Source organism: Trachypithecus francoisi, unplaced genomic scaffold, assembly GCF_009764315.1.
Source record: "Trachypithecus francoisi isolate TF-2019V2 unplaced genomic scaffold, Tfra_2.0 Lachesis_group3, whole genome shotgun sequence".
Taxonomy (NCBI): Eukaryota; Metazoa; Chordata; class Mammalia; order Primates; family Cercopithecidae; genus Trachypithecus; species Trachypithecus francoisi.
In genome coordinates this window covers 145,640,080-145,664,968 of record NW_022681468.1, presented here as the reverse complement: position 1 = coordinate 145,664,968, position 24,889 = coordinate 145,640,080, and the positions used below count along the sequence as shown (strand labels likewise).

The 24,889-nt window shown below is 39.1% G+C and overlaps 1 protein-coding gene across 4 annotated transcripts in view; it reads left to right on the top strand.

The window, feature by feature from the left end:
• The window catches only part of CTDSPL2 (CTD small phosphatase like 2), a 117,630-nt gene that overhangs the window by 35,497 nt on the left and 57,244 nt on the right, over window positions 1–24,889 (top strand). For 3 of the 4 annotated variants that reach the window (XM_033190293.1, XM_033190292.1, XM_033190290.1), the window contains exon 2: window positions 8,745–8,954. In XM_033190293.1, the coding sequence (XP_033046184.1) occupies window positions 8,769–8,954 (186 nt within the window). In that variant the 5' untranslated portion in view covers window positions 8,745–8,768. Of the gene's footprint in view, window positions 1–876; window positions 939–8,744; window positions 8,955–24,889 lie in introns of those variants that run through there. The other variant, XM_033190291.1, reaches the window with a different exon arrangement.

The following is a 24,889-nucleotide window of genomic DNA, read 5'->3' as shown; positions in this document are numbered from 1 at the left end:
AAATTTATGTGGTTATTTCATTTGAGGTGATGTTAGTAATTTTGAAACAGTTTATTTTCCAACAAGTCAGTGTCAAATAATGAAACGTTTATCTGTATATTGAAATATTACATGACCATTAAAAATTATATTCTTACTCTGTGTTTTGTTTTTTTTTTGTTGGTTTTTTTCTTTTTGAGACTGAGTCTCACTCTGTCACCCAGATTGGAGTATAGTGGTGCAACCTTGGCTCACTGCAACCTCTGCCTCCGAGGTTCAAGTGATTCTCCTACCTCAGCCTCCCAAGTAGCTGGGATTACAGGTGCCTGCCACCACACCTGGCTAATTTTTGTATTTTTAGTAGAGACAGGATGTTTCACCATGTTGGCGAGGCTGGTCTGGAACTCCTGACCTAAGATGATCTGCCTGCCTTGGCCTCCCAAAGTACTGGGATTACAGGCGTGAACCACTGCCTCTGGCCAATATTCTCAAATTTTTAAAACAACATTGGTAAAATATTGGTAAAAGGGGGAAAAAAACAGATAATACATGTAGTATAATTATAAATATTGATTAAAATATTTATACATATTAAAACAGACCAATATACCCACGTTATCAGTCATCTCTGGGTTAAGGAATTATGGGATATTTTATTTCATGTTTTACTGTCTTTTTGTTTCTTGTTTTGGAGACAGGGTCTCATTCTGTTGCCTGGGCTGAAGTGCAATGGTGTGCCATGGCTCACTGCAGCCTCAGCTTCTGAGGCTGAAATGATCTTCTCACCTCAGCCTTCCAAGTCGCTGGGACTACAGGTGTGCACTACCATGCCCATATACTTTTTTTGTTTTTATTTTTTGTAGAGACTGGGGTGTCTCCCTGTGTTGCCCAAGCTGGTCTATAATTCCTGGGCTCAAGCAATCCTCCTGCCTCGGCCTCCCAAAGCCCTGGGATTACAGGTGTGAGTCACCATGCCCAGCCTAAAGTTTTTAAATGATGTATATTTTATAATCAGAGAAAAGGGTCAATATGTACACCAAAAATAAGAATTTTTCCAGCTCTTAAGGGCTCAAGAGTGAATTTTGTTTTATGTAAATAATTTCATATATCTCTCACTGGATTGTTGTATGCCTGGCGCATGATTAATATGTTTTCACTGCAGTTTTTCCCTGAGTTTGGGTCATACTTTACTATTTCTATCATGTCTTACAATTTTTTTGTTGAAAACTGGCCGTTTTAGATAATATTGTAGCCACTCTGGATTCATGGTTTTTCTCCCCTCAAAGGTTGTTTAGTAGTAACTTCCATAGGCAGAAAAAAATTATGGAATTTAATCTCCCTGCAGTATGCAACGACTGATGTCTCTACTAATATTATTTTTTGTTTTTAAATATTTTTGCTTTTATTTTTAAGCCTGGCTTACTAAAGCATACCTCCCTATATATTTGCATAGCCTATTGGTCAGCTAATGATTGGACCCATGATGAGCCCAAACACCTCGAACACAGACCTCAGCTGTAAAACTTTTAAACTAGTAAATTCACTTCTAAGAAACTGTCTTAAGGAAAGAATCAGAAATGTAGACTGAAATTTATGTGTTTATTTCATTTGAGTTGATGTTAGTAATTATGAAACAGTTTATTTTCCAGCTAGTCAGTGATCAAATAAATTATGAGACATTTATATTGAAATATTGAAACATTTATATTGAAATATTACATGACCATTAAAAATTATATTCTGTAAAATTTTGACAAAAAGATACTCCTGTAACATTAGAAGATGTTTCCTTTCTCCAGGGCAAAATCTGTTTTGCTTGTTTTTTGTATAGATTATTTTTGTCCCTGATAAAGTTTTTTTAATGCTGTCATTAAATATGTGTTATTTTGTGTCTGCCATTGTTTACCATGTCTGTGGGATTATTTCATGTTTGTTTATGATAGGAGTACTTGTTCATTTCTGATACTGATTAATATTCACTTACATGAAAACACCACAGTATTCATCTTTCTCTTTTGGGGCATTTTTGTTGTTTCCAGTTTGGAACTGGAAACAGCCTTATTGTGTGAATAAGGCTGTCAGGAACGTTTTTGTAAAAACACATTGTGAACGTATTTACATTTCTCTTGGATAAAAATTTAGAAGTGAAATCACTGAGTCGGAGTTTGGTGTATAATTATTAGAAATTACCCTATTTTATCAAAAAACATACATCTGTAACAGCAGCATATAAGACTTCTCTTTATTCTCCATCATTGTTACTATTTAAATTTGTCATTCTTTTTAATTTTTGCGATTTTAGGAGGTACGAATTGGCATACCTTTGGGGTTTTAACTTAAAATTCTTATGAATAATATTGAGTATCATTTTCTATGGTATCACCAGTCATCCAATTTTTATGAAAGAATTTCTTATATCTTTGCCCGTTTTTTCTGTTGGCTTGTTCTTATTGTGTTGTGGGACTTTATATATTTTACATACAAGGTCTTTGTGATATGTGCATTTTGTGAATATTCTACCGGTTTGCTGCTCGCCTTCTTATTTTCCTAGTGATGTCTTTTGCTAAACGGCAGGTTTTTAATTTTTTTTTTTTTTTTGAGATGGAGTCTCGCTCTGTCGCCCAGGCTGGAGTGCAGTGGCCGGATCTCGGCTCACTGCAAGCTTCGCCTCCCGGGTTCACGCCATTCTCCTGCCTCAGCCTCCCGAGTAGCTGGGACTACAGGCGCCCGCCACCTCGCCCGGCTAGTTTTTTGTATTTTTTAGTAGAGACGGGGTTTCACCATGTTAGCCAGGATGGTCTCGATCTCCTGACGTCGTGATCCGCTCGTCTCGGCCTCCCGAAGTGCTGGGATTACAGGCTTGAGCCACCGCGCCCGGCCAGGTTTTTAATTTTTTTTTTTTTTTTTTTTTTGAGACGGAGTCTCGCTCTGCTGCCCAGGCTGGAGTGCTGTGGCCGGATCTCAGCTCACTGCAAGCTCCGCCTCCCGGGTTCACGCCATTCTCCCGCCTCAGCCTCCCGAGTAGCTGGGACTACAGGCGCCCGCCACCTCGCCCGGCTAATTTTTTTTTTTGTATTTTTTTAGTAGAGACGGGGTTTCACCGTGTTAGCCAGGATGGTCTCGATCTCCTGACCTCGTGATCCACCCGTCTCGGCCTCCCAAAGTGCTGGGATTACAGGCTTGAGCCACCGCGCCCGGCTCAGGTTTTTAATTTTTATGAAGTCCAGTTTGTCCAGTTTTTTTCTTTATGATTATTCTTTAAACAAGACCATGTCAGTTGCAAAGAGATAAGTTTCACCTTTTTTTCTTTTTAATATGGATTTCTTTTATTTTTCTTGCCTAACTGCCTGCTTAGAACTTCCAGTAAAATGTTAAAAAGCAGTGGTGAAAGGGGCCATCTTTGTCTTGTTCCTGATATTAGAGGGACAGCATTCAGTCTTTTACTGTGTATGATAGGTACTGTGGGTTTTTCATAAATACCTTTTTATTATGTTGAGAAGGTTCCTGTTTGTTTTTTATTTGTTGATTTTTTTAATATGAAAGGGTACTGGATTTGATCAAATGCTTTTTCTGCATTAATTGAGATGATCATGTGGATTTTTTTTTTTTTTTTTGAGACAGACTCTCACCGTTGCCCAGGCTGGAGTGCCGTGGCACGATAATTGGCTTACTGTAGCCTCAACCTCCCGGGCTCCAATGATCCTTCCACCTCAGCCTCCCAGGTAGCTGGGACTACAGGCATGCGCCACCATGGCCAGCTAATTTTTGTATTTTTTATAGAGATGGGGTTTCACCATGTTGCCCAGGCTGGTCTTGAACTCCTGGGCTCAAGCCATCCATCTGCCTTGGCCTCCCAAAATCCTGGGATTACAGGCATGAGCCACTGTGCCCAGCCTGCTTTGAAGCCAGGCACTGACTTCTCATAGCTGTGAAAGTCCTAGATGGCATCTGTTTCCAACAGAAAGCTGTTTCGTCTACTTAGAAAATCTGTTGTTTTAGTATAGCCACCTTCATCAGTGGACATAGTTAGATCTTCTGGATAACTTGCCTCCAGTTTTATATCAGCACCTGCTGCTTCACCTCACTTTGCACATCTGTATTATGGAGACAGCTTCTTTCCTTAAACCTCATGAACCGAACAATGCTAACTTCAAATTTTTCTTGAGCAACTTCTTCACCTCTGGATTAGCTTTGGTTTAAGTGAATGCTGTGTCTGGTTTGATCTTATAGCCAGACTACTAAAACTTTCTCCATATCTAGTAGAGATGGGGTTTCACCATGTTGACCAGGCTGGTCTCAAACTCCTGACCTCAGGTGATCCGCCCGCCTTGGCCTCCCAAAGTGCTGGGATTACAAATGTGAGCCACTGCGCCTGGTGGCACTTTTAATTTCCTTCAATAACTTTTCCTTTTCATTATAACTTGGCCAACTGGCACAAGAGGCTTAGCTTTTGGCCTGTCTCAACTCATGCCTTCCTCACTAAGCTGAATTATTTCTTGCTTTTGATTTAAAGTGATAGATGTTTGACTCTTCCTTTCACTTGAATACTTAGAGACATTGTAGGGCATAATTGGCCTAATTTTAAAATTGTCGTGTCTCAGAATAGGGAGGTCTAAGGAGAGGGAGAGAGTTGGGGAATGAATGGTCAGTGAAGCAGTCACTATACATGTACTCAACATTTATTTATTAAGTTCACCATCTTATATGGATGCAGTTTGTGTCACCCCAAAACAATTACAAAAGTAACACCAAAGATCACTCATCATAGATCACTATAACAGATACAATAATAATGAAAGAGTTTGAATTGTTGCAAAAATTACCAAAATGTGACACTGAGACATGAAGTGAGCCCATGCCAAGACTTATATGCAGGGTGGCTACAAACCTTCAGTTCATAAAAAATGCGGTATCTGTGAAGTGTATTTAAACAAAGTATGCCTGTACTCATATGATTTCATTCCTTTTAAATGTCTTAAGGTTTGCTTTATGGCCTAACATATTTACTATTCTGAAGAATGTTCCATGTGTAAGTTGAGGAGAGTATTCTGCTGTTAGAGTGTTGTATATAATGTTAGATCTAGAGAGTTTTTCAGGTCTTCTTTTTTCATGTTGATATTTTGTCTAATTCTCTCTGCTACTGAAAGTGAGTTATTGAAGTTCTTCAACTTTTTTTCATTTCATTTGTGACAGTTTTTCCTCGTATTTTGGAGTTCTATTATGTGTATACATATTTATAATTTCTTTTTTTTTCTTTCTGAGATGGAGTCTCGCTCTGTCGCCCAGGCTGGAGGGCAGTGGCTCGATCTCTGCAACCTCCACCTCCCAGGTTCAAGCGATTCTCCTGCCTCACCCTCCCAAGTAGCTTGGACTACAGGCACACACCACCACGCCCAGCTAATTTTTTTGTATTTTTAGTAGAGATGGGGTTTCACCATGTTGGCCAAAATGGTCTCATCTCCTGACCTCGTGATCCACCCGCCTCGGCCTCCCAAAGTGCTTGGATTACAGGCATGAGCCACCGCCCAGCCTATGTTTATCATTTCTTTTTTTTTTTTTTTTTTTTTTGAGACGGAGTCTTGCTCTGTCGCCAGGGCTGGAGTGCAGTGGCCGGATCTCAGCTCACTGCAAGCTCCGCCTCCTGGGTTCCCGCCATTCTCCTGCCTCAGCCTCCCGAGTAGCTGGGACTACAGGCACCCGCCACGTCGCCTGGCTAGTTTTTTGTGTTTTTTTTTTTTTTTTTTTTAGTAGAGACGGGGTTTCACCGTGTTAGCCAGGATGGTCTCGATCTCCTGACCTTGTGATCCGCCCGTCTCGGCCTCCCAAAATGCTGGGATTACAGGCTTGAGCCACCATGCCCGGCCTGTGTTTATAATTTCTAAGTGCTGCTTATTACATCAGAAATTGTAATGTGTTATTATGTTATATCTTGTTTATATTTTCAGTTCAGAATATTTTGTGTATCCGTTGTGATTTATTTTTGATTCATTATTTATGTATTTTCAAATTTCCAAGTACTTAGTACTTTTAAAGATTTTTTTAATTGATTTATAATTTGATTTATAATTGTGGTTAAATGCATACTTTGTATGCATTCTTGAAATTCATGGAATCTTGTTTTATGGCTCAGCATATAGATCTTTCTTAGCATTCTATGTACAATTGAAATTATTTATGTGTTTTCTTTATCTGTTTTTTGAGTGGTCAGTTTCACAAATTGATGAGGTCTTGACTGTTTTAGCCCTTTCAGACTTATTAAGTACATCTTTTACAACCTACTTATGGAATGGGCAAAAACTCCATACTTCAGCTTTATTTTTCAAATACTCATCTTTCTTTCTAGTGAATACCAGTTTGTTATTTTTGAGTTCAAAGGATCTTTCTCCTAAGCTTTCCCAGAACCCTCTTCACTGTCTCCATACAGAATGATCTAGCATTTTATGTGTACAACAGTTAGGTAAATATACTTACCTGCTATATTTTTTTTTGCATTTTGTGGGCAGAGAGATTATCATTTTCTTCCTTTTTTTCCTACTCTGACATTACAGTAAGTGTTTAAATTTTAATGAACTGAACCTCTTAAGACTGAGTTACTTTATATGTCTTTAGTCTTTTAATATCTACTTTCCTCAATATGTTGTATCATAATCTTTATGGTTTCCATTTAATGATTGTGGGTTTAAGTTAGGTTCACCCTTAGATTTTTTTTAAAGACTCCCATACAAAATTTATAGAAATTGATTAAAAACAACTTTAAAAAATTTTCCCATGTATCAATTTTAAAAATTGCTACAGTAATTTTCCTTTTCTGGAGAGTTCTGTTTTGAATAACAAAAGAATTCAGAGGGAAAAAAGCATTATTTATTTCATTTGGGTATTGCAGTTTAAAACCCAGCACCATTTGGTTTTAGAAAAAAATAGTTATTGGGAAAGATATTTTGGGACTCCTCTGGTGAATCCTTTGAGTTTGGGAGTGTCTTAGGTCAGTTTGGGCTGCTATAACAAAAATACTGTAAACTTGGTGGGTGGGTTATAAACAACAAATTTATTTCTCTCAGTTACAGACACTGAGATGTCAAAGATCAAGGTGCAGGCAGATTTGATGTCTGGTAAAGGCCTGCTTCCTCATAGATCACTGTCTTCTTACTGTAATGTCATAGTGGAAGGGGCTAGGCATCTCTCTGGGGCCTCTTTTATAGGGGCACTAATTTAGTTCATTCGGGCTCTGCCCTCATGACCTAATCACCTCACAACGGCCTCACCTCCAAAACACCGTCACATTAGGGATTAGGTATCAACATGAATTTTGGCGGGGCGGGGGTGGGGGACACAAACATTTGAGGTAGATATACACACACACACACAGTTTCTACTTTTTTTTTTTTTTTTTTTTTTTACTTTTAAGATGGAGTTTTGCTCTTGTCGCCTAGGCTGGAGGGCTATGGCGCGATCTCTCCTCACTGCAACCTCTGCCTTCCGTGTTCAAGCAGTTCTCCTCCCTCAGCCTTTGGAGTAGCTGGGATTACAGGCGCCCGCCACCATGCCCACCTAATTTTTGTATTTTTAATGGAGACAGGGTTTCTTCATGCTGTCCAGGCTAGTCTCGAACTCCTGACCTTGGGTGAGCCACCTGCCTTGGCCTCCCAAAGTGCTGGGGTTACAGGTGTGAGCCACTGTGCCCAGCCTGTAGTTTCTAATTTTAAAAGAGTTTCTTTTTTTTTCTATGATTGTTTTGTTGAGTTAATAAAAACAATTTCTGAGACTCTAATCTCTGCCAGGAATTTCTGTACCTTTAGATTTTAGAGTGCTTAATTGGAGTTAGTGTGTTCTGTGAATGTATTCACTGTGGTGAATAGCTTTATTGTCCTTTGCACATTATAGCCTTTCCTAATCCTTTTTTCATTTTGAGCCTCAGGATGGTAAGGTAAATATATTTTTTGTACATTTGATAAAACATAACTAAGTGACTACAGATTAGCCATGATTGGAGTAGAATTAATATTCATCTCTCTTAATTCTTCGTTTAGTATTCTTTGTATTCTGTTTCACAGATGCTAATTCAGTTATGTCTTTAATTCTTAAGTGTTGGGACAATTTTGCCAGCAATTAATTGTCTTACCTATAAAATGAGAGAGTTTGAATAAATAGCCTTATGTTTTCTTTCTGATATGAATCGTTTTAAAAGTATCATTAAATGTGGTAAGATAGGACTCTCTCAAAATGATCCAAATTCTGTTGTTACACTTATGTAATTGTCAATTATTAGAATTGTGCTCATGGAATTCATTCATTCATTGGCTGACATTACTTTTCCACTACCTGGTGAGTTCCATAAAAGCAAAACCCTTCCTTATCTTGTTTACTATTTACTCAATGCTTACCTGGCCCAGTGCCTTGAATGTGACTAAGTATGCAATAAATATTTGTCGAATCAATGATTAAACAAATAGTAATGTTGGCAGGCAGTATAGTATTATGTAAAGAGCATGCACACTTTTTGGTGTCACCCTTACTTTAGATCATAGGATATGTTATAGTATTTCAGAGGTTGTTGGGAAGGTTACTCGGGATAATATAAATAAAGTATAAAGCATAATGCCTTTTACTTAAAATGTTAGTTTCTTACTGCAATCTCCTAGAGTCTAGGACTTTTGTTTTTTTAGCCAAGATATTTTTATTATATAAGCTGGTCACATTTGGGTAGAGAAGATTGAATTTATTAACTTTTAATGTTTTTATTACATTTATTATTTTTATCTTAACAGTTTTACATGTGGCACCCATAAAAGATGAGGCTGAGAACTCGGAAAGCTTCTCAGCAGTCAAATCAAATCCAAACACAACGCACTGCCAGAGCAAAGAGGAAATATTCAGAGGTTGATGATAGCCTGCCTTCAGGAGGAGAAAAACCATCAAAGAATGAAACCGGCTTGTTGTCTTCAATTAAAAAATTTATTAAAGGAAGCACACCTAAGGTAATGATTTTACCATATACTTTCATATCATTAAAAGTGAAAATATGATATTTTCTCTAAGCATGCATAGAGGGGAAATCTGATAGTGCACCAAAATCTACGTTTTGGTGTTAATTTTACTTCTAAGAGTTTTATGTGCAGAATATTTAATGGCAATTTAAGAAGAACATTATTTGTTCCACTGAACTAATCCACTTAGCCTTCTGCTTTTTCAACATAGTATTGTGAGTAGCAAAATAAATTTTTCCTTGTTCTTTTACTTGAGTTGTTTCTTTTACTTTCATTTTCTTTCAAAGAAAAGTTGAAGTTTCTTGTTAATATTCATTGTCTAGGGAGGTGATGTCTCTCATCTTCTGTTCGATTCTAACGTATGATGAAGATGTATTGCTTCATTAAAAGAGAAAAGAACATTACTAAAAGAGAGAATGGACACTGACCAGGAGTTTTGTACTCCAGATTCATATTCTGGACCAACTTGATTCACCTAAAGAGAAAGTTATTTACCCCCCTGAGCCTCAGGAAGATAGTAAAATGGCACTGATACCAACTGCTTTGTCTGTCTCAGAGTTGTTTTCAGATTAGATGGTACAACAGGTAGAAAAGCAGTTTGATCAACTTTATTTTATTTTGTATTTATTTATTTATTTATTTTGAGACAGAGTCTTGCTCTGTCTCCAGGCTGGAGTGCAGTGGCGCGATCTCCACTCACTGCAGCCTCCACCTCCTGGGTTCAAGTGATTCTCCTGCCTCAGCCTCCCGAAAAGCTGGGACAACAGGCACGTGCCACCACACCAGCTAGTTTTTGTATCTTTAGTAGAGATGGGGTTTCATCATGTTGGCCAGGATGGTCTCGATCTCCTGACCTTGTAATTCATCTGCCTCAGCCTCCCAAAGTGCTGGGATTACAGGCATGAGCTACTGCGCCTGGCCTCAGTTTGATCAATTTTAATGCACTCTATCAATGTATAGTATTATTGTGTGTAGATTTTTTTTATGACTTTACTATTTTTGTGTTCTTTCTTTCTTTTTTGTTTTTGAGACGGAGTCTCGCTCTGTGGCCCAGGCTGGAGTGCAGTGGCCGGATCTCGGCTCACTGCAAGCTCCACCTCCCGGGTTTACACCATTCTCCTGCCTCAGCCTCCCGAGTAGCTGGGACTACAGGCGCCCGCCACCTCGCCTGGCTAGTTTTTTGTATTTTTTAGTAGAGACAGGGTTTCACCATGTTAGCCAGGATGGTCTCGATCTCCTGACCTTGTGATCCGCCCGTCTCGGCCTCCCAAAGTGCTGGGATTACAGGCTTGAGCCACCGCGCCCGGCCTTTTGTGTTCTTTTTTAGAATAATTATTTACATGGTAAATTTTTCATTATAATGGAAGTTTATTACTTTTTTAAGCAGAAAAATAAATTACTAGTTGACTTGTTCATAGGAATAGATTTTGTTGTAATAGAATTAACAAAGTCTAATTACTGTGAGTCACTAGGCAAGATTTGAAAGTATTCTTGGTTTGCATAGGGTTTTAATTTTTGTTTTGGTGGTTTTATTTTTTGTTTTTGTTTGATTCTAGTACTATGATTTCTTTGTTAATTTTAAGTAATTAGAAATTTTAAAAACTTTCTGAATTTATGTAAACTGAGAAAATATTCTAGTATTATCATATAACAAAGATGAAGTAGCTTCCAGAAACCCAAATTTCCGTCTCTATGAATTCCTAATGGGTTGTCATCAGCCTCTGTTGATGGGAACCTTGCTACATATTATTACTTCATTCTTCTGAGCAGCTCTAGTTGTCATAAAGTGCCTCCTTATGTTTTTGCTTTCTCATGTTACTTTTTTGTATTTTTTCCACTTGAAAACAGATACTGTGTTCCCTTACATGTGCAAGTACAAACCTTCAGTCAATACAGGGCAGCTATTTCTAGTTTTCCTTATATGACATTATATGATATTTATCATCATCTTGGTAACCTTTATCTGTTATTCATGAAAGATAAAAACCAGAAGTGAAGATAGGTTTTTGTTGTGTCTTCAGAATTCTATTCATATTTATAGTTGACCCTTCAACAATGTGGATTTTAGGGATACTGACCCTCCCATGTGGTTGAAATCCACATATAACTTTTGACTCTCCAAAAACTTAACACTAATAACCTCCTGTTGACCAGAACTTTACCAATAACATAAACAATCATTCAACACATATTTTGTATGTTATGTGTATTCTATACTGTATTCTATTTTTTTAGATAGGTTCTTACTCTATCTCCAGGCTGGAGTGCAGTAATACTATCATAGCTCACTGCAGCCTTGAACTCCTGAGCTCAGTTGATCCTCCCATCTCAGCTTCCTGAGTAGCTAGGACTATAGGCATGTACCACCACGCCCAGCTATTTTTAAAATTTCTCTCCCTCATTTTTTTTTTTTTTTTAAAGAGACTAGGTCACATTTATCTTGCCCAGGCTGGTCTTGAACTCTTGACCTCAGAGCAGTCATCCCACCTTGGCCTGCCAAAGTGTTGGTATTACAGGTGTGAGCCATCTCACCTGGCTTTATACTGTATTCTTACAATAAAGTAAGCTAGAAAAAAGGAAAATGTTATTAAGAAAATCATAAGGAAGAGAAAATGTGTTTACTATTTAAGTGGAAGTAGATCATTATAAAGATCTTCATCCTCATTATCTTCTGGGCTGAGGAAGAGGAGGGGTTGGTCTTTCTGTTGCAGAGGTGGCAGAAAATTTGTGTATTAATGGAACAATACAATTCAAACCCAGCTTGTTCAAGGATCAGCATACTTCTTTTGACAGTGAATTGTTTCTTTCACTCCCATTGCCCAGGCTAGAGTGCAGTTGTGCAGTCACAGGTCACTGCAGCCTTGACTTCCCGGCTCAGGTGATGCTCCCATTTCAGCGTCCCAAGTAGCTGGAACTACAGGCTTTTGCCACTATGTCTGGCTAATTCCTTGTATTTTTTAGTAGAGGCAAGGCTTCACCATGTCCAGGCTGGTCACAAACTCCTGGTCTCAAGCTGTTTGCCCGCCTGGACCTCTCAAAGTGGGAGCCACTACGCCTGGCTGGATTGTTTCTGTTAATGTGGTTTTATGTTAAATTATACTTTGTTTCCTTCTTTAGTAGCTTAATCTCTGTTGGTCAGCAAATTTTGGCTCATGTCAACTAGAACAGCAGTCTCCAGTCGTTTTGGCACCAGCAGCTGGTTTCAGGGAAGACAGTTTTTCCAGGGACCATGTCAGCTGGGGTGGGATTTGGTTAATGGTTTTGGGATGAAATTAATCCACATCAGATCATCAGGCATTAGATTCTCATAAGGAACACACAATGTAGATCACTCATATGCACAATTCACACTAGAGTTCGTGCTCCTATGAGAATTTGCTGCTGCTGCTGATCTGACAGGAGATAGGGCTTAGGCAGTAGTGCTTGCTGGCTCACTGCTCACCTCCTTCTCTGTGGCCTCATTCCTAACAGGCCATGGATTGGTACCATTCCATGGCCCAGGGGCTGGGAACCCTTGAACTAGAACACTCAGGACTTTTTTTTGAGACGGAGTCTCAAAAAAATAAAAAAATAAAAAAAAAGGTCTCCAGCCTTGCCCAAGTTGGAGTACAGTGGCATGATCTCAGCTCACTGCAACTTCTGCCTTTCAGGTTCAAGCAATCCTCTTTTCTCAGCCTCCCAAGTAGTGCATGCCACCCCACCCAGCTAATTTTTGTATTTTTGTAGAGATGGGGTTTCACCATGTTGCCCAGGCTGGTCTTGAACTCCTGGCCTCCAGTGATCGCCTGCTTCAACCTGCCAAAGTACTGGGATTACAGGCATGAGCCATTGTACCCAGCCACTCAGGAGGATTTTTCTATAGAAATTTTTGTCCAAGTTTTTTTTTTTGTTTTAACTAAGTCTAAGATCTTTCATTAATGCCTCATTACTCAAAGATGTTACATTAAGATATGCAGTGGCACAATGTCGGCTCACTGCAACCTCCACCTCTCGGGTTCGAGTGATTTTTCTGCCTCAGCCTCCTGAGTAGCTGGGACTACAGACGTCTGCCACCATACCTGGCTGATTTTTATATTTTTAGTAGAGACGAGGTTTTGCCATGTTGGCCAGGCAGGTCTTGAACTCCTGACCACAAGTGATCTCCCCACCTCTGCCTCCCAAAATGCTGGAATTACAGACGTGAGCCACTGTACTGGGCTGTCTTATTTATTTATTTATTTATTTATTTATTTATTTATTTTTTTTTTTTTGAGGCGGAGTCTCGCTCTGTCTCCCGGACTGGAGTGCAGTGGCCGGATCTCAGCTCACTGCAAGCTCCGCCTCCCGGGTTTACGCCATTCTCCTGCCTCAGCCTCCCGAGTAGCTGGGACTACAGGCGCCCGCCACCTCGCCCAGCTAGTTTTTGTATTTTTAGTAGAGACGGGGTTTCACCGTGTTAGCCAGGATGGTCTCGATCTCCTGACCTCGTGATCCACCCGTCTCGGCCTCCCAAAGTGCTGGGATTACAGGCTTGAGCCACCGCGCCCGGCCTGTCTTATTTATTAATTACGTTTTTGGGTAAGGTTTTTCATACAGCTACAAATTCACTTTATTGTGCTGTAACTGAACTCAGATTTTAAAAATCGTATTCTAGGCCGGGCGCGGTGGCTCACGCCTGTAATCGCAGCACTTTGGGAGGCCGAGATGGGCGGATCACGAGGTCAGGAGATCGAGACCATCCTGACTAACACGGTGAAACCCTGTCTCTACTAAAAATACAAAAATTAGCCGGGCGTGGTGGCGGGTGCCTGTAGTCCCAGCTACATGGGAGACTGAGGCAGGAGAATGGCGTGAACCCGGGAGGCGGAGCTTGCAGTGAGTGGAGATCGCACCACTGCACTCCAGGCTGGGTGACAGAGCGAGACTCTGTCTCCAAAAAAAAAAAAAAAAAAATCGTATTCTATAAGATTATTATTGAAATTAATATTTGAATGCTTTACTGAAATCAGAGTGAAACCACAGTTGTCTTTTCCCAGACAACTAATCCTGTGTTAGGAGAAATATAAGGTTAATTTGTCACATATTAGTCTTAATAAGCTTATATGGCTTTTAATTATTGTTGCTTTCTTATCTATAATGTCGTCATCACGTATTCTAAAATTGTGTTGGGCATCTAGACGATGCTTGCTTATGTATGTATCTTAAATACAGCGTCATTGTCTTTTTCAAAATTTGGGTAGGAGTTCACAGCTAAAACCTATTGAATATTAACCATCTTTTGATGTTTTATAGATGAGAACAACTGAGACTTAGTGAATTTAGGTAACTTGAACTGTCAATAGTAACAATAATTATAATAATAACCTACCCAGGTTAAAAAGTAACATTGAAGACCAATACGACAGCTTTTGCTTTTTTTTTTTTTTTTTTTTTTTTGAGACGCAGTTTCACTCTTAACTTGCCCAGGCTGGAATGCAATGGCGTGATCTCGGCTCACTGCAACCTCCACCTCCTGGGTTCAAGCGATTCTCCTGTCTCAGCTTCCCAAGTAGCTGGGACTACAGGCATGTGCCATTATGCCTGCAACAACTCTTACTTATAGTTATTGAGCAGTTACTATTTGCCAAGCACTGTCCTCAGTGTTTAAAGTGTAATAATTTGGCCGGGCGCAGTGGCTCATGCCTGTAATCCTGGCACTTTGGGAGGCCGAGGCAGGCGGATCACAACGTCAGGGGATTGAGACCATCCTGGCTAACACGGTGAAACCCCGTCTTTACTAAAAATACAAAAAATTAGTTGGGCGTGGTGACGGGCACCTGTAGTCCCAGCTACTTGGGAGGCTGAGGCAGGAGAATGGCGTGAACCCAGGAGGTGGAGTTAGCAGTGAGCCAAGATTGCGCCACTGCACTCCAGCCTGGGCAACAAAGCGAGACTCCATCTCAAAAAATAAATAAATAAATAATAAAGTGTAATAATTTAAGCCTTACAAACTGTATGAGATAGCTGTTACTTTTATATTACAAACGAGGAAACTGAGGCACAAGGAGGTTAAATAATAACTTGTGCAAAGTTGCTTAGTTTTAAGCTGCAATGCTGGAGCCTAGTTTACCTACACTCCTAACCACTATATACTACTGCACCTCCAATAAGTGACACTGCTAGGATTTAAACCCAGATGTATTTAACTGATAATCTGTATTCTTTCGCCTTTATTATTCTCTGTCAAAGTGGCTGGGCACTATCTGGAAGTCCAAGAACAAGATTTTGGCCAACGTGCTTCCTTCTTAGATCTCTGTTCTTGACTTATAGATGGCTGCCCCTCACACAGTCTTTGGTCTGTGTATGGTCTGTGTCTGCATCTTTATGGACACTGGTCATACTTCTTTAGGGGCCACCTGAAGAAATCCTCCTTCTTTTTTTGTGTGTATATGTAAGACAGAGTCTCGCTCTGTCACCCAGGCTGGAATGCAGTGGCACCATCAGCTCATTGCAACCTCTGTCTCATGAATTCAAGCGATTTCTCGTGCCTCAGCCTCCTGGATAGCTGGAATTACAGGCGTGTGCCACCACATCCGGCTACATTTTGTATTTTCAGTAGAGATGGGGTTTCACCATGTTGCCCAGGCTGGTCTTGAACTCCTGACCTTAAGTGATCTGCCCGCCTCGGCCTCCCAAAGTGCTGGGATTACAGGCGTGAGCTATCACACCTGGCCAAGAAAACCCTTTTAATTACCTTTTTAAAGGCCCTATCTTCAAATATGGTCACAATCTGAAGTATTCGGGTTAGGGCTTCAACATAAAATTTTGGGGTGACACAATTCAGTTTGTACGAAATCTTTGGTCTCTTTCAAATACAGATTTGTGATTCGAAGACTTCAGATGTATGAAATTATCAGCAAGATTATTCAGGAATTGTTCATGTGCAGCCTTTCTGCTTTTTAGCACAATGAGATTTCTAATACGTAATTGAAGGCCTCACAACTGAAATATATTTGTTTTCTACCATGAATCTCTATATTTTTCCAAATACGGTATTTCCAGCGTTTTCCCCATAACAAAATGACCTTTTCCTCTATTCTTAACTAAATGCTGTTATAGTTAAGGATCATAAATTTCCATATGAATGCAGTTTTAATGAAATAACCTGTTTTTAGACCTTTTAACTGTGGTCTACAAAAAGAAACATGGCTAATACATGTGAAAAATCACCCTTAATTTATGTGATGTACTCTGATTTTTCTTTTCTGTTTTGTTTCTTCTTCTGAAGGTGATTGTATTAATTTAAATTGATTTGATAATACATCAGTGGGCTGCATTTCTTATTTTGAAAAACATGATTAGATGAAGACATTTGTTCAAACTCTTTAACTCTGATTTGCCAAACTTTGTAGTTTTATTTGGGAATTTTCCTCCTTTCTTTTTTTTTGACGGAGTCTTGCTCTGTCAGCCAGGCTGGAGTGCAGTGGTGTGATCTTGGCTCATTGTGACCTCCATTTCCTGGTTTTAAGCGATTCTCCTGCCTCAGCCTCCCGAGTAACTGGGATTACAGGCATGTGCCACCATGCCTGGCTGATTTTTTCTATTTTTAGTAGAGATTGGGTTTCACCATGTTGGCCAGGCTGGTCTTGAACTCTCGACCTCAAGTGATTCACACGCCTCAGCCTCCCAAAATGGGATTATAGGCATGAGCCACCACGCCCGGCCTTATTAAGTCTCTTTAGTTGTGTTCTTTAACTACTTGATTAATTGAAGTAATTTCCACTTATGGAATGAAAAAAAATCACCTCAGACTAACTGGTTGAATTTATGGAGGAAATGACAGTTTAAGATTCATTCATATTCATTCATTCTCTTTCCACCACCACACACACAAGCATATATTTATATTTAGTCATGTCACTTGACAATCTGAAATGCATTAATTGTCAATTTTGTCATCATGTGAATATCATAGTACTTACGTGAATCTAGATGGTATATCCTACTAGTTATCTAGGCTATGTGGTATAGCTTTTTGCTCCTAGGCTACAAACCTGTACAGCATGTTACTGTACTGATTATCATAGGCAGTTATAACACAATGGTTAGTTTTTATGTTTCTCAGCATAGCTAAACATAGAAAAGGTACAGTAAAAATAGAGTATTATAATCTTATGAGACCACTGTTCTATATGTGGTCTGCTGTTAACCAAAACATTGTGTGGCACATGATTCTGTTTCCTTGCTCTGTCTGCTGAACTGTGTGCACATAGCACCCAGATCTTGGTTTCTAAATACTGTTCTCCACTAAAGGAACTAGGGTTCTGTCTTGTTTTATGTGTAAATAATTATGTCATATGCCAGATAATAAGAGTTTTGCTTACCCTTTCTCATCACTGGGACTTATTTTTTTCTTCACTTATTACATTGGTTAGGATCTGTAGTACCATGTTGAGTAGAATCAGTGAGAGCCAACGCCCTTGCCTTGTCCTTAGGGGAAGAGAATTTGTTTTACCGTTAGGTATGATGTTAGCTAGATGTTTTTCTTAGTTATCTTTTATTAGTTTGTGAAAGTTCTATTCTATTCCTATTTGTGAAATGTTTTTATTATGTTGTTGAGTTTTGTTAAAGGCTTTTTGGCTTCAGATTCTTATTTATTTATTTATTTAGTTATTGATTGATTGATTGATTGATTGATTGTGGAGTCTCATTCTCTTGCCCAGGCTGGAGTACAGTGGTGTGATCTCAGCTCACCACAACCTCCACCTCCTGGGTTCAAGCAGTTCTCCTGCCTTGGCCTCCCAAGTAACTGGGGTTACAGGCACGTGACACCATGCCCGGCTAATTGTGTTTTTAATAGAGATGGGGTTTTACCATGTTGACCAGGCTGGTCTTGAACTCCTGACTTCAAGTGATCTACTCACCTTGGCCTTCCAAAGTGCCGGAATAACAGATGTGAGCCACTGTGGCAGGCCCTTCTTATTCTTTTAATGTAGAGTAGTACATAAAATTTTTTTTAATGGAAAATCATAACTTGGAATTGATTTACTGGAGATTTTTTTAAAAATAATTTTTATGTCTGTATTCATGGAAGATCTTGTTCTGTAGTTTTGTCTTGATTTGTAATGTTTTTAAATTTTGGGATTAAGATTAAGCTGGTGCCATAAAACAAGTTGAGGACTGTTCCTCCTCTTTTCTGAAAGCTTGTGTTTGATTGGTATTATTTCATTCTTAAATATTTGGCAGAATTCACTGGTGAATTGTGGAGTGGGATTTCTAAAATGTAACTGGAAGTTTCTTTGTGGGATGTCTTTTACTGTAATTTAGTTTCACTAACATAGATCAGATTATTTAACTTTTCTCTTTCTTGTTTGTTTTAGTCATACATGTTTTCAAGGAATTTAAGTTGTTGATTTATTTGACATCATATTTTGTCGGTACTTATTAATTTAATACTGTCTATAGGATTTGTAATGGTACTCTTCTTTTCATTCCTGATCTAGATAATTTATTATTGATCTTTATTTTGATGAGTCTTGCTTGGGTTTATCAATTTCATTATTTGTTCAAAGGGATTTTTAATATTAACTGTTGATTCTGTTTAATTGATTTCCACTATTTTCAATATTTTCTGTTTTCAGTCTGATTTTTACTTTTGTAGCTTCTAGAAATGAGAGCATAAATCAGATATGAGTAAAATTTTTCTGTAAACATTTCAAGTAAGAAATATTTTAGGCTTTGTGGACAATATTGTTTCTGCTGCAGCTACTATTCAACTGCGACTGTAGACAGGTACATAAATGAATGAACATGGCTTTGTACACTGGTACGGTAGTTTCCCCTATCTTTGGCTTTGCTTTCCATAGTTTTAGTTACCTGTGGTCACCAGCGTCTGAAAATATTAAATGGAAAATTTCAGAAATAATTAATAAGTTTTAAATTAGACACCTTTCTGAGTAGCACGGTAAAATCTTGCATCATTCCTGCTCCATCCCAACTGGGACATTAATCATCCCTTTGCCCAAGTATCCATATGTATATGCTGTACTCCTGTTAGTCACTTAGTAGCTTTCTTTTTTTATCAGATCAGCTGTGTAGATACCAGGCTGTTTGTATTCAGTTAATCCTTATTTTACTTAATAATGGCCCCAGAGTATAAGACTAGTGATGCTGATAATTGTTCTGTTTTATTGGTAATCTCTTACTGTGTCTAATTTATAATTCAGGGTTTATCATAGGTGTGTATATATGGAGGAAAACACAGTATATATAGTGTTTGGTACTATCTGTGGTTTCAGGCAACCACTGGAGGGTTTTGAAAGGTATCACATGAGCATTAAGGGAGAACTACTGTATTTGAATTTCATATAGTTTTCGTGTGCCATGAAATTTTTTTTTAAATATATTTTCCTCCAACTATTTATAAGTACAAAAAAAAGGTTTTTACTTTCTTGTCCATGTGAAACAATTAGTGTGCTGAATTTTGCCTATGGCTGTAGCTTGCTAGTTCCTTGGTTAGAACATTAATTTTACACTTTTCTTTTTTTCTAATACAGGTATTTAAAGGTATGAATTTTAAAGTACTCCTTTCTCTGTATGCCATACATTTTGATACATTATTTTTTATTATTTTATTTTTCTTGTGATTTGTTTTGACCCATGGATTATTCATTTTGATTGAAGAATATTAATATACTCTGTATAATTTGATTTCTTTGGTAATTTTTGGTACTTACTAGCATGTAGTCTATCTTGTTGAATGTTCTATATGTATTTGGGAATATATATGTATTTTGGAGTTGTTCAGTGCAGTATTCTATAAATATCAATTAGATCCAATTGGTTGATAATATTCTAATTTTCTATATCTTCTTTTAAAGTGAAAGCAAGTTTATTAAGGAAGTAAAGAAACAAAAGAATGGCAACTGCATAGTTGTCTTATTTATTTAATGTGCTTGTTTTATTGGTTATTAAGAGAAGGATGTTAAAATCACCTATTTTTATGCATTTGTCTACTTCACTTATCTGTCAATATTTGCTTCATGTATGTTGAAGCTTCATGTATTTATAATTGTATGATTTGTTAACATTGTGATATATCTCATTCTCTCTAGTAATATTAGTCTCGAAGTTTATTTTATTTTATTTTTTATTTTTTATTTTTTTTTGAGACAGAGTCTCGCTTGCCGCCCAGGCTGGAGGTGCAGTGGCGCGATCTCGGCTCACTGCAAGCTCCGCCTCCCGGGTTCACGCCATTCTCCTGCCTCAGCCTTCCGAGTAGCTGGGACTACAGGCGCCCACCACCATGCCCAGCTAATTTTTTGTATTTTTTTTTTTTTTTAATTAGAGACAGGATTTCACCATGTTAGCCAGGATGGTCTCGATCTCCTGACCTTGTGATCCGCCTGCCTCTGCCTCCCAAAGTGCTGGGATTACAGGTGTGAGCCACTGTGCCTGGCCTTGAAGTTTCTTTTAATATTGATAGAGCCAAACAGTTTTCTTACTTAGTATTTGCATGATATATCTTTTTCCAGCCTTTATAAAACCTGTGTACATATATATTTACATTGGCTTTTTTTTTTTTTTTTTTTTAAAGGCAGAGTCTCGCTCTGTCGCCCTCACTGGAGTGCAGTTGCGCAATCTTGGCTCACTGCAACCTCCGCCTCCTGGATTCGAGCAATTCTACCTCAGCCTCCCGAGTAGCTGGGATTACAGGCGCCTGCCACCACACCCAGCTAATTTTTATGTTTTTAGTAGAGACAGTGTTTTACCATGTTGGCCAGACTGGTCTTGAACTCCTGACCGCAGACGATCCACCTGCCTTGGCCTCCTAAAGTGCTGGGATTATAGGCATGAGCCACTGTGCCCGGCCTACATTGGCATATTTTGTCTCTTTATATTTAATGTAATTATTAATATGTTTGAGTTTAAAGTCTTCTATCTTACTATGTATTCTGGATTTGTCCCATCTTTTGTTTCTCTTTTCTTTTCCTGTCATTTGGGTGAACTATCTATTTTTTAGAATTTTATTTATCCTCCTATATTGACTTCTCAATAAACAACCTTAAACCCAATAAAATACACCTGTTCAAAATGTATGTTTTCTTGAATTCTGACAGAGTTATGCACATGACCAAAAAGTATCCTTATTTTATATCCAACATCACCTGAGACAACCACTGATCTTTCTGTCATTATAGAGTTTCATAGGATTATAATCAGTGTATCTTGCTTCCTTCACACACACAACATACAGTTTTTGGTTTCTTCTGCGTTACCACATGTGTCTGTAGTTTATTCCTTCCCCTCCCCTCCCGGAGTAGTATTCCTGTGTGTGAGTCTACCACAATTTGTCTATTTAAGTTGTTTCTGTTTTTTGGCTATTATAAATAAAGTTACAGATATTTGGATAAATAAGATAGATATTGCTGGATCATAAAATGTATGCTTAACTTCTTTGTAGCAGCTTTATTGAGATATAATTTATATACCTAGAAAATTAACCCTTTTTTTGGAATGTAGAAGCTTTTATTTACTTATTGTTTTTTGATATAAAAAGCTGTACTCACTTAATGTATACAGCTCTGTGAGTTTGGGATAAGTATATTCCTGTGAAACCATCAGCATCATCAAGGCCATAAATGTATCTGTCACCTACCAGAGTTTACCCCGCCCCTTTATTATTATGATCTACTGTCTTAGAAAACTTTAAATATATAATATAGTAAAGTATAGGCACAGCATTATGTTGTATAGTAGTATAATTCATTCATTCATTTAAAGTATAAATTCAGTAGCTTTTAGTACATGCACAGAATTGTGCAACCATTGCCTCAACTTTAGAATATTTTCATCACCCTCAAAAGAGACCTCTAGTTCCTAAATTCCCCGTTCCTCTCTAGCCCTAAGCAGTCACTAATCTGCTTCCTGTGTCTATGGATTTCGCTGTATTTTGGACATTTCATGTAAATGAAACCATAGTCTATATGTCTGGCTTCTTTCACTTAGCATGTTTTCAAAGTGCATCCATGGTGTGTTTGTTCTCAGGATCTCCTGGGGCTGTGTCCTAGGACATTGAATAAAAATTTTTAAAAAAGCCGGGTGCGGTGGCTCAAGCCTGTAATCCCAGCACTTTGGGAGGCCGAGACGGGTGGATCACAGGGTCAGGAGATCGAGACCATCCTGGCTAACACTGTGAAACCCCGTCTCTACTAAAGAATACAAAAAACTAGCTGGGCGAGGTGGCGGGCGCCTGTAGTCCCAGCTACTCGGGAGGCTGAGGCAGGAGAATGGCGCAAACCTGGGAGTCGCAGCTTGCAGTGAGCTGAGATCCGGCCACTGCACTCCAGCCTGGGCGACAGAGCGAGACTCCGTCTCAAAAAAAAAAAAAAAAGAAAAAGTACATCCATGTTGTGGCATGTATTATATCAATATTTCCTTTTTATTGCCAAGTAATATTCTGTTGTATGGCTATACCACATTTTGATTATCCATTTATCAATTAATGAACATTTGGGTTGTTTTAATATTTTGACTATATGAAGAATGCTGTGAACATTCATGTATACATTTTTGTATGGACATCTATTTTCGATTGTCTTGGGTAGGAGCTTGAATTGCTGGATTATACGATAACTTTGTGTTTAGCTTTTTAAGGAACTGCCAGACTGTTTTCCAAAGTGGTTGCACCATTTTACAGTCCCACTAGCAAAATATGAGGATTCCAGTTGTCTTGAGGACAATCAACACTTGAAATTTTTTGTCTTTTTTATTATAGCCATCCTGGTGAGTGTGAAGCAGTATGTCGTGGTTTCGATTTGCATTTCCCTAATGACTGATGGTATTGAGCATCTTTTTAATGTGCATCTTGGCCATTTACATATCTTCTTCAGAGAAATGTCTGGTATTTTAATTTTATTTTTATTATTGAGTTGTAAGAGGTTTTTTTTTTTTTTGGTTTGTTTGTTTGTTTTTGCATGATCTCGGTTCATTGCAACCTCTGCTTCCTGGGCTCTAATGATACTTCCACCTGACCCTCCTGAGTAGCTGAGACTACAGGCATATTCCACTATGCCCAGCTAATTCCCCCGCCCTCTTTTGGAGACAAAGTCTCACTTTGTCACCCAGGCTGGAGTGCAGTGGCGCAGTCTCTGTTCACTGCAACTTCTACCTCCTGTGTTCAAGCGATTCCCCTGCCTCAGCCCCCTGAGTACCTGGGATTACAGGCACGTGCTACCACGTCCAACTATTTATTTTATTTTATTTTATTTTATTTTTATTTTTGAGACAAGAGTCTGGCTCTGTGGCCCAGGCTGGAGTGAGCGGCACCATCTTGGCTCACAGCAAGCTCCGCCTCCCGGGTTCCCGCCATTCTGCCTCAGCCTCCCGAGTAGCTGGGACCACAGGTGCTGCCACCACGCCCGGCTCATTTTTTGTATTTTTAATGGAGACGGGGTTTCACTGTGTTGCCCAGGCTGGTCTCAAATTCCTGACCTCAGGTGATCTGCCTGCCTTGGCCTTCCAAAGTGCTGGGATTACAGGTTTGAGTCACCTCGCCAGACCTAATTTTTGTATTTTTGATAGAGACAGGATTTCACCATGTTGCCCAGGCTGGTATCAAACTCCTGGGCTTAAGAGATCGGCCCTCCTTGATCTCCCACAGTGCTGGGATTACAGGTGTGAGCCACCACACCCAGCCAAGAGTTCTTGATATAATCTAGATACAAATCCCTTTTCAGAGATAAGCAGATGTTTTCTTCTATTCTGTGGACCCCTTCTGAAACACAGAACTTTTAAATTTTGATGAAGTCCACTTTGTTTATTTTTTATTTTGTTGCTTGTGCCTTTGGTGTTATATCTGAGAAACTGTTGGCAAAATCAAGGTGACAAAGATTTATCCCTAGATTTTCTTACATGAGTTTTATACTTTTAGCTCTTTGATACATTTGAGTTAATCTTTATAGATGGTGTGAGGTGAGGAGTCATCTTCATTATTTTGCATTTTCATTTTCATTAAGTCCCAACACCATTTGTTGAAGACACTTTTTAACTTTTGAGAAACTGCCCAGCTGTTTCACCATCTAACATTCCATTTAGCAGTTTCAAACAGTTTCCCTTGCTTACATTCTTACCAGTATTTGATATTGTCAGTCTTTTTAACTTTAGTCTTTCTGCAGGGGTAGAGTATCTTATTGTTTTTAACTTGCATTATTTTAACTTCCATTTCCCAGGCTCAGGTGATCCTCACGCCTCAGTTATCTGGGACTACAGGTTTGCATCACCACACCTGGCTAATTTTTGTATTTTATAAGAGATGGGGTTTCATCATGTTGCGCAGGCTGGTCTCCAACTTCTGGGCTCAGGCAGGCTACCTGCCTCGCCCTCCCAAAGTGCAGGAGTGAGCCATGTATAAAGACCTAAATTTAACAGTTTTACGGCTTCAGCAAGAACTTTCTTGAGGCTGGGTGCGGTGGCTCACGCCTGTAATCCTAGCACTTTGGGAGGCCGAGGAGGGCAGAGGATGGATTGCCTGAGCTCAGAAGTTCAAGACCAGCTTGGGCAACATGGTGAAACCCTATCTCTACTAAAATACAAAAAATTAACTGGGCATGGTGGCACACATCTGTAGTCCCTGCTACTCAGGAGGCTGAGGTGAGCGACCGCTTGAACCTGGGAGGCAGAGGTTGCAGTAAGCCGAGATCACACCACTGCCCTCCAGCCTGGGTGACAGAGTGAGACTCTGTCTTTGTTTTAAAAAAGAAGAGAGAACTTTCTTAAGAGGAACTGGCTCTCCCAACTTGCTAAGCGTGGCAATAAAGAATACAGTGGGCCGTGCTTGGTGGCTCACGCCTGTAATTCCAGCACTTTGGGAGGCTGAGGCAGGCAGATCACCTGAGGTCAAGAGGTCGAGACCAGCCTGGCCAACATAGTGAAACTCCACCTCTACTAAAAATATAAAAATTAACAAG